Consider the following 10,000-nt stretch of genomic DNA (forward strand, 5'->3'; position numbering starts at 1 on the left):
AGGAAAACCAAAAAAAGGGAAGGAGATAAAGAAGAAAATACAAAGAAAGAGAATTAAAAAAAAAAAAAAAAGAAAAAAAGATGAAGAAAAGGGTCGTGCGATTTAACGAAAACGTCGGGTCGTCTTTGTCGTTACCTACGAACTCTTTCTCAGGAAATCCACTTTTCTCGTACCGATTTATTTTCCTTTTTGTTATTGTTTTTATTTATTTACTTTATTTTTTATTCTTTCTTCTTACCTTTTTTTTTTTTTCTTCCTTTCCTTTCTGATCGCAAATCGAGCGTTCGTTTAGGGGGAAAAAAAAAAAAAAAGAAAAGGAAAGAGAGAAAAAAATTAATTTCTCGTGCAAAAAAAAAAAAGAAAAAAGACGCAAAAAAAAAAAAGACAAAAGGAAAATCTTTCGAAATATTTCGTAAAATGATGAACGAATGAACGAACGATCGATCGATTTTTCATTGTTAATCGTCGTCATTGCTATAAAACATACAATGGCAATTAATATATACGTATATGTATGTACGTTTATTCTATAGGACAAAAAGTACGCTTTTAATAATCTTAACACCTCTCCCCTCATCCAAGTGCGAATTTTTGACATGTCTCTTAGAAAAAAAAAAAAAAAAAAAAAAAAAAAAAAAGAAAAAAAACGAGGAAGAGTGAACAATTGAATGAATGAATTTAAAAAAAGAAAAAAAAACAAAAGAAGAGAAAAAAAATAATAAGAAAAGGAAAAAAAAGTAGTTCGATCGCCCGTAACTGTTGCCATAAGTCAATACTTAACACTCAATTGGGTTAAGTGGCCTGATGACATTTTATTTGTGTATATGTATGTGTGTCTAAATTATTTTTATTTGTGATAACGCGATAATATTATTAATAAGTTAAGATATATATATATATATATATATATATATATATATATATATGAATAATTAGAAAAAAAAAATATAATTAAGTCTCTCTCCCCTCTATAATGTTTGAAAAAACAGAATAAAGAAAAGAAAAGAAAAAAAAAGGAAAGAAAAAGAATTAACGCGAACAAAAGTTTTTTTTTTTCTTTTTTTTTTTTTTTTTTTTTTTTAATGTCTGTGTAACGTTGGCCAATCAAAAGATAGACACTACCAATTGAGATTTACACGTAAGATGACTTTTTTTTTTAATTGTTAAGTCGAATGAAATTCGATTAAAAAAGAGTGAGAGAGAGAGAGAGAGAGAGAGAGAGAGAGAGGAGAAAAAGAAAAAAAGAAGTAAGAAAAATGAGAAGAAGACAAAAAAAAAAACAAGGAAAAAGTCATTAAATGAATTTGGCTGCGTAACGGCAACAATCATGAAAGTGTTTTTGTGTACGTAAGCGCGTTTTAAAAATCTCCACGATGGATAATAAAGATATTTAAACGAGGAAAAAAAAACAAAAAAGTAATAAAATAAAATAAAATATTAATAATAATAATAATAATAATAATAATAATAATAATAATAATAATAATAATAATAATAATAATAATAATAATAATAATAATAATGGAGAAGAGTGTAGTAAAAATAAGAAGAAAAAAAAAAAGAAGAGAAAAAAAATAATAATAGTAAGAAAAAACGAACAAAAAAGAAAAACAAAAAAAGGAGAAAGAAAGAAAGAAGAAAAAGAAAAAGAGAGGTAAACGTGTGTAAAAGAAAGACGCACGGCAATTTCGTTCGATTTTTGGCTTTTCGCGTTGTTATTATAAATCTGAATGAAAATGAAAATGGGCACATTAAATACGATTGGAGTTTAGGGAATATAAATTACGTGAAGTAAAATAAAAATAATGTAAAATAAATTGAAATAAAAATAAAGAGGTTAAAAAAAAACAAAAAAAAACAAAACAAAAACAAAAACAAAAAAAAAAAGAATAAAGTGAAATACGTGAGCTTAGCAACCGCGTTTAGAGGCAATACGAATCTCTTTTTATGCGATGTAACCTGCGAGAATTTCGACTTTCGATTCTTCTTCTTCTTTTTCTTTTTTTCTTTTTTCTCTCCCCCCCCCTATCTAATTAAAAATGCAACAATTCAAAATTTCAAATAGATGCATTTATCGAGCTCGAATCGAAAATTATATCGATAATTCTCGCTAGTTAGGAGCCGAGTTATTTATTCGTGGGCCTCCGTTAGAACGAATCGTCGTGATTTTGAAAACCAAAACAAAACAAAATAAAACAAAACAAAACAAAACAAAACAAAACAAAATAAATAAATAAATAAATAAATAAATAAATAAAAGATAAGAGACAGAGGGAAATGAATTTGTTTTGCATAACAACGAAGGATATAAGATTTGCAAATAAAAATTAAATTTAAAATGGAAAAATAAGACGAACAAAATCTCTCGATATTTCAAGCCGTCGAATAATAATCGAATTAATTTTTTAAACACACGTTTTAAGTGACCACTGTATGTATTACGTCTGTGTGTGTACCATATGCGTATGCGTATGCGTATGCGTGTATGTATGTATGTATGTATGTATGTATGTGTGTCTGTGTGTACGCGTTTGTGAATATATATCTTTTCTATATGAAAAAAATAAATACACGAAAAATATATCTTTTATTTGATAACGAAAAAAAAAAAAAATCGAGACAAAGAGAGAAAGAGAGATAGAGAGAGAGAGAGAGAGAGAGAGAGGGAGAAAGAGAGAGAGAGAGAGAGAAAATTTTTCTTTTATTTCAAATCTTATTAATCCTTCTCGATAAGAATTTACAGAGCCAAGAGAGCTTAGGAGCATGACAGAGATAGGACAAACTTGAAAAAGAAAAAAAAAAGAAAAAGAAAAGAAAAAAAGAAAAAAAAAAGTAAAAAAGGAAGAAAGAAAGAAAGAAAGAAAATTAAAAAATAAAACTCATTCGAAGGATTTGAATATCCATTTGTAATAGTACATTACATTCAGTATAGTTGATAAAATGACGAGGAGGAGTGTATTTTTTCTAGGAACGTTAGTGGACCAGGGGGCAGCAAGAACCTAAATATCGTAAAACAGCCAAGTTTAATAATGTAATTGACGAAACGAAATGAAACGAAACGAAAAAAAAAAAGAAAAAAAGAAAAAAAGAGAAAAAAAAAAGAAAAGAAAGAAAGAAAAAAAAGATAGAAAAAAATAAGTGGAAACAAATGAGGAGAGAAAAAGGTAAACAAAAAGTAAATAGATAAACAAATAAATAACGAAACGCGTTATGAACATATTAAAAATGATCGAACTGATAAATCGTGTAGGATCTGTCTGCGTTTGGTAGCGAATTACGAAAATTAAAAATTAGAGGAAAGAAAGCCAAAAAAAAAGCAAAAAAAAACCACACAACCTGAATGATAGTACGTATAAGCGCGTATTGTGTCGGTAGACGGTAAAAAATGGAGGGGAAACAAAAAAAAAATAAATAAATAAATAAATAAATAAAAATAAAACAAATTTTTATTGATTATGTGCAAAAGAACAAAAGAGGACAAAAGAATTGAATGAATGAGAACAAGAAGAAAAATAAAATGAGATAAGATGCGAGGAGAGGAGAAAGTGAGCGGCATTTAAAAAAAAAAAAAAAAAGAAAGAGAGAAAAAAAATAATAATAAAGAAATAAATAAATAAGAAGAAAAAAAATAACAAAAAAAAAAAACAAAAAGAAGAAAAAAATAGGAAGAAAAAAAGCAGAGATAGAGAAACAATATGGAAACGATAATATTATAAGCAACAAGAAGTGCTTTTATGAAATACAATATTATTTATACCATCCTGATGATATATATAAATATATATCTATATACATACATTATATGTATATGCTAAGGGCTAAATAATAAGAAAAATCGTGTATTATGTAATACAAGATATATATATGTATATATATATATAGATAATATATATATATTCTATATATAATCTATATATATATATATATAGATAAGTATATTAATATTACAAATATATATATATATACATATATATATATTATATATATATATATATATTATGACCTATTATAAACTATTATAATATTAATAATATATTGTAATAATTCGTAGTATTATATTGTGACTAGCAAAAGGCATTATAAGTAATAAAGGTTGTCCTATATGTGAAAAATTGTCTATAATTTTTATTCAATATTTTTATCATATTAATTATTTCATTAATGGAGAAACAAATTTATATTATTATTTTATCATTTATATATTTTACCTTTCTACTTTTATTCCATTTCTTTTCCAAAATTTATATATATATATATAACAGTAGTAATTTTATGGAAATAATTCATTAATCTAAGAATATCAAAGTCGTCATTGTTCCGTAATATAAATAATAACAAAAGTCTAATATCTCAATTAATATTACATATAGTAAATAAAAGTTAATTTACCTTTGGATAATAACGAGTAAACATCGTAGATCTCTTAATTACGTTACGCATTTTGTTGGTTAATTTTATCGACTTTCTTTAACATTTATTTCAGCATATAATTCACAATATTATAATATTTTATCAATAAATTATAATTATGAAAGATATAATTTTATAACAATCGAATTTATATACACCGAACGAATTAACAACGAAACGAATTTGTTTAATTGTAATTTCGATTAATAATATTAACAATTAAAAAGTCTTTTTTTTTTCTTTTTCTCTCTTTTATCGATACTTCGCTAATCGTTGACGAACTATTTCGTAGATTACATTGGGAATCATTGACTAACTATCTTCGTAGTCGAAGCAACGTGTCATTGGATCGATTGCCGTATGTCAAAGCCTAACATATCATAATTTTTGATATATATAAAATAACATATATCCAAAATGTGTACGTGTTTATTAATAAAATTCTATTATTATTCTATTATTTTAATTTATAAAGAAGAAATTGTATTCTCATGTATTATACGAGTTAAGAGATAGGTTATTTTTCGTTGACGTGTATCCTAACCTCTAAAAGATATTTCTTTTTGTTTTTTTTCTTTTTTCTTTTTTGTCATACGAATAAATTAGATATTAATAAGAATTGATTTATTGTTCTAGCTGTTACCAGTGGTATATCATTTTTATTGTCTTCCATTTTAACCGTACTTTTATTCTCTGGAATGCAAATGTACAGAGCATGGTTGACATCATCGCAATTGCATACTATCCTTGGAGGTTATATTGGATCGTTACTATTTTTATTTGTATTAACAGCATTAGGAAATCTGGAGACAACTGTATTTGGAAAATCATTTCAACAAAAATTATTTCCAGAAGGTTAGTAGTTATATCCTTTTTCAATTAACAATTTGAAATTTTTCAACTTTCAGGTTATATTGTAAAAAAAAAAAGCAACAACAAAAAAAAAAAGAAAAAATGTATTATTTTATGTTATAGTTATCTTCTCGTTAATTATTAGCTTGATTGCATCGGGATTGGTTCATCGTGTGGCTACTACAACCTGTTTTTTATTTTCTATGGTAGCGCTTTATTATATGAATCGAATATCTCAAGAAACTTATGCCGTACCTGTACCAACAATGTCATTGCATTCAAAAAAAAGAAAGTAAACGATATGAACATACTATTTATTGCATCATACTGTTCTCTTGTATTGTCAATACATAAAATAATGTTTTAATCTTTTATTACGTTTTGTATGTTTATAATTAAAGATCAAAGAATTCCTTTAATCTTACACCAATTAAAAAGATCATCTTATCCTCTTTTATATATATATATATATATATGTATATATATATTACATTATCAAATTAGCAAAAGAAGATTATAGAGAGAAATATTCAATATTTATTTTTAATATTCTCAAGATTTATATATTACAATGCTTTCGGTTTTTTTTTATTTCTTCTATGCTGTTCCGCTTCTTCTTTATCACTAAAATATTCATAGGTATCATCTGTGGAATCAATACCAACTGGAACAGCTTCTTGGAATTGATTATCTGTTTCTTTTTGATCTTTTAATTCAGATTGAGGCATAACATGCTTGTAAATAGATAGTGCCTGAAATATAATAATAAATAATTGAATTTTTATCTTATAATAATTGATTATTTATCAGGGAAAATAAAAAATAACTAACCTGTGTTATCATTGATGTAGCATCTCCCACATTACTTGGCAATATTATAGTATTATTAACTTTTGCTAATTTATTAAATGCATTTACATACTGTTCAGCAATAGTTAAAGCAGCTGCATTTTTTGCATCTTTAAGAGAAAGCGAATTGGCTACCAATTGTAAACCCTTTGCACGTGCTTCTGCTACAGATATTAATGCGGTAGCTTCACCAGTTGCTTTATTTATTTGTTCTTGTCTTGCAGCCTCTTTAATTACATAATATATATATATATATATATATATATATATATATATATATATACATATATACATATTAATAATATTGTAAATAATGATAACAAGTACTATGTAAAATTTTTTAGTATATTACCGGAACTTAAAATCCTAGCCAGCCGTTTGCCTTCTGCTATATTTACTTCAGCTTCTCTTGCACCTTCGGATTCCAAGATAGCAGCTCGTTTTTTGCGTTCAGCTTCTACTTGCATTTGCATAGCTTCTTGCACTCTATTTGGTAACTTTATATCAACTATAATAATTAATAATAATAATAATAATAATAATAATTGGATATAAAATAATTGAAGTATATATATAAATATTATTTTAACTTACGTATTTCATAACGAAGACACAATATACCCCATGCTTCGCTGGCTTTATTAATACTTTCTACAATAGAAACATTAAGACCTTCTCTTTCTCTAAATACTTTATCCAAAGATATTTTTCCCAATTCTGATCTCATTGTAGTTTGTGCTAATTGCATTATGGCAAATTCAGCATCCTCAACGCCATAAGAAGCCAAATAAGGATCATTTATTTTTAAATATAATACCCCATCGATATCGAGTGTTACATTATCTATAAGAATTAAATAAAATAATGAAAATCATTAATCGTATATTAAGTTTTCTTTTATTACAAATCATTTAAGACAATTATTATAGAAAAACGTACCGAATGTAATTGCACTTTGGTTAGGTACCTGTATGCAAATTTCTTTCAAACTTTGTACGTATTTAACTCGATCTATTATTGGAAAAAGTAAGTTAAAGCCGGGTTCTAATACTTTATGAAATTTTCCCATTCTTTCTACGATCCATGCCTGAAATAATATTATTATATAATAAATGCATCAATTTTAATAAATTATCTAATTAGATATAGACTGATATTATTCAAACCTCTTGTTGCGGCACAAACATTATAATAGTATTCAATGGTGTAACAGCAGATGCATGCCTGACACATTCTGCCGCATATAAAGTACTACGAAGGCCACTTTCACGATTCAAAATAGTTCGTTTCTGTTATAAAAGTATATAATATAAAGTAATTTAATTAAAAACAAAACAAAAGAGATATTTTTTTTTTTGAATGATAAGTAACAATATTAATACGTACTGTAAAATTATTAAAGTTCCTTATTAATAACATTTTAGTAATATTCATTTTGTATTTGTTTACTTTTATAAATACAACAGGTTCTATTATCAACAAACACAATTCCAATGTTATGAAAGTTATTACAAATTTTCATAGAACTTTTCGTCACTCGGATCAAATCTTTAGAAGATTGTCTACAAATGTAACTGTTGTGTTTAAAAAGATAGATGTCGCGTCGATATAATGTCAATATATAATGCATCATATATATTTATATGGTGTGTGTGTGTGTGGTCTGTACGTATTTTTTTTTTCTAATGCTATACATTAGAAAAATATGAATGTAAATAAAAAGAAAAAAAAGGGAAAAAGATGGAAGCATTAAGGAAATAAATCAATATTCATTTTTTACAAACGAAAGAAAATAATTGTGGTATTATACCGACACTTTATAGCAGCGCCATCTGCTGTACTCGAGAACTTATATTGCGGCAGATTTCAGCTTGGGGGCCTTGAAGTAGAATATCGGTGGTGTCGTTTCGTGATTCAGTGTCGTCCTCCGTAATTGTTTTCTCATTTATGCATCATTCTAACAATTAACATTAAAATTACAGTTATTCGTCGTTGTTCCATATCAACATTAATAAACAGTATGAGGATTTGGAGAACAGAACATACATTTAAGTAAGTCTATTTTTGTTTTTTTTGTTTAATTTCATTTCAATGTTATTCGATAGTTGCCATTTTCTTTTTTTTTTTTTTTTTTTCTTTTTTTCCCCTTTCTACCCTTTCTCTTCTTTCGCTATCATTTACGACGAGTACGAATCAAGTTGGGTGCAATAAGAATTTTCTTCTCATTCTTTTCTTCCTTTTCTTTCCTTTTTTTTTCCTCTTTTCAATATAAATAAATCAATGATTATTATCTTTTTAGTCACTCATGGGAGACCGTGACACAGGCAGCCTGGAGAAAATATCCTAATCCAATAAATTCTTCCGTTATTGGAACAGATGTCATCGATAGAAAAGTTATCGATGGAATCTTACATACGCACAGACTTGTCTCGACTCGTTTTGGATTTCCCAAATGGGCTCAGGCAGTAAGTATATATAACATTATTTTTATTAATATCTTTTGACCATTTTGAATGTACTTTTATTTTCTTTTTTTCTCTCTGAAACTGTTATCCTTCGTTACAAGTAAACGACGAAATAATGTACGTTAAAATATCACTATAACCATGACTATAGTTTGTTAATATATATTACATTGAAAATGTATATTTTTATTCGTATTATGTTAACCACGCCAAAATATGACGTAAATGAATGGTACGTATTGTGGTCATCGTTTATGAACATCATTTATTACGCGTTATACGACCTAACCTATTTCATCTGTAATCAAAATTTTCTATCACGTATAAGACAACGTTTATAATTTATATTTCATTCTGATATCTTCTCAATTGTTTTTTGTTCTTTTCTTTTTTTCTTAAACACATCATTGCTTGTCTCTTATCAGATTTTTCTTTTCTTTTCTTTTTTTTTTTTTTTTTTTTTTTTCCCCTATTAATATGTAACAAGTATATTATAGAAATTGTTAAGAATAGAATAGAAATTGTGTCTGTTGATGAAAGATATTTTATTAGAAATATTTCATAATGCTAAATAACATGATGAAATAAATTGATAATGAATTTGAAATAACATAGTGATTTTTTTTTGAAATATTTTGCATACTATATATAATTATAAAATCTTATAAAATTATTCTGAAAGAATTTTATACGAATTAAAGGATAAAAATCTATTTGAATTGATTTAATTTGAAATTTCGATATCATTAAATGATTAAATGATTTTATATATTGTCCTTTGTTATATAAATCAATAAATGATTTTTTATATATATATATATATATATATATATATATATATATATATATATTGTCTTTGTTATGAAAGAAAGAAAAATTATGTATATCATTTCAAAGAACATTTTTAATTCATTGAAATATTGTATATCATGAGTAATCGGATTTATACAAGATCATATTACTATAGCAATTAATTTTTAAATGATGATTTTTTTTTATCTCTCACTCTTTTTTTTTTTTTATACCAATAAACGAATTGATTATAGTTTTGAATCATCGATTTGTTCAAGGTCGCCCTCTCGCGGTATTCACGAAAAACACCATCGAACGTCCTTTTTTTAGTAACTTCATCCAAACTAGATCGACTTTTGGTTTAAGCCGATAACGTAAAATAATAAATTATCGACGTATGATATATGTCTATCGATAAAGGAACAATTTGATGAAAAACATTTTAAATCCTTTTCTTTGTATTAAAAAATTTTTATCGTATACTTTTGTTAATATTAAATACGTGTCATATATTTTACACGTGATTATCATCCAATTTGTCGTCAGTGAATGACGAAAGCAAAAATAGTATTACGTTAACTTATATAATACGATTGTATGCTGTCAAATGCTTATCTCTAATCAAAGTTCAT

At 25.7% G+C, this 10,000-nt stretch overlaps 3 protein-coding genes across 3 annotated transcripts in view; 2 read left to right on the forward strand and 1 right to left on the reverse strand.

Moving 5' to 3' along the window:
• Window positions 1-4,700: 4,700 nt before the first annotated feature.
• Window positions 4,701-5,636, forward strand: LOC118443958 (protein KRTCAP2 homolog). Its single transcript, XM_035871682.2, has 3 exons — window positions 4,701-4,831; window positions 5,047-5,265; window positions 5,386-5,636. The coding sequence occupies exons 1-3, from the start codon at window positions 4,828-4,830 to the stop codon at window positions 5,556-5,558; spliced, it is 396 nt and encodes a 131-aa protein (XP_035727575.1). The 5' UTR covers window positions 4,701-4,827; the 3' UTR covers window positions 5,559-5,636.
• A 79-nt stretch (window positions 5,637-5,715) lies between these two features.
• Window positions 5,716-7,695, reverse strand: Stoml2 (stomatin like 2). Its single transcript, XM_035871678.2, has 7 exons — window positions 7,498-7,695; window positions 7,278-7,400; window positions 7,051-7,198; window positions 6,706-6,954; window positions 6,464-6,619; window positions 6,094-6,338; window positions 5,716-6,014 (listed from the first exon to the last, which is right to left on the reverse strand). Exons 1-7 carry the CDS (start codon window positions 7,543-7,545, stop codon window positions 5,829-5,831), a joined length of 1,155 nt encoding a protein of 384 aa, XP_035727571.1. The 5' UTR covers window positions 7,546-7,695; the 3' UTR covers window positions 5,716-5,828.
• Window positions 7,696-7,969: 274 nt separating this feature from the next.
• Window positions 7,970-10,000, forward strand: part of slmo (PRELI domain containing slowmo) — a 27,138-nt gene continuing 25,107 nt past the window's right edge. The window contains exons 1-2 of the mRNA XM_035871680.2: window positions 7,970-8,163; window positions 8,411-8,576. Of these exons, the coding sequence (XP_035727573.1) occupies window positions 8,132-8,163; window positions 8,411-8,576 (198 nt within the window). The 5' untranslated portion in view covers window positions 7,970-8,131. The remainder of the gene's footprint in view (window positions 8,164-8,410; window positions 8,577-10,000) is intronic.

This window comes from Vespa mandarinia, chromosome 21 (assembly GCF_050613455.1).
Source record: "Vespa mandarinia isolate Hongniang chromosome 21, ASM5061345v1, whole genome shotgun sequence".
Lineage (NCBI taxonomy): Eukaryota > Metazoa > Arthropoda > Insecta > Hymenoptera > Vespidae > Vespa > Vespa mandarinia.

Excerpts from the sequence above, each read along its gene's own strand:
- LOC118443958 (XM_035871682.2), top strand. Across the intron at positions 5,266-5,385 it reads ACAAAAATTATTTCCAGAAG|TTATCTTCTCGTTAATTATT; the intron begins GTTAGTAGTTAT and ends TTTATGTTATAG.
- Stoml2 (XM_035871678.2), bottom strand. The coding sequence starts at position 7,545 with ATGAATATTACTAAAATGTTATTAATAAGGAACTTTAATAATTTTACA. Across the intron at positions 6,955-7,050 it reads CCAAAGTGCAATTACATTCG|ATAATGTAACACTCGATATC; the intron begins GTACGTTTTTCT and ends TAATTCTTATAG. Across the intron at positions 6,015-6,093 it reads CTACATCAATGATAACACAG|GCACTATCTATTTACAAGCA; the intron begins GTTAGTTATTTT and ends ATTATATTTCAG.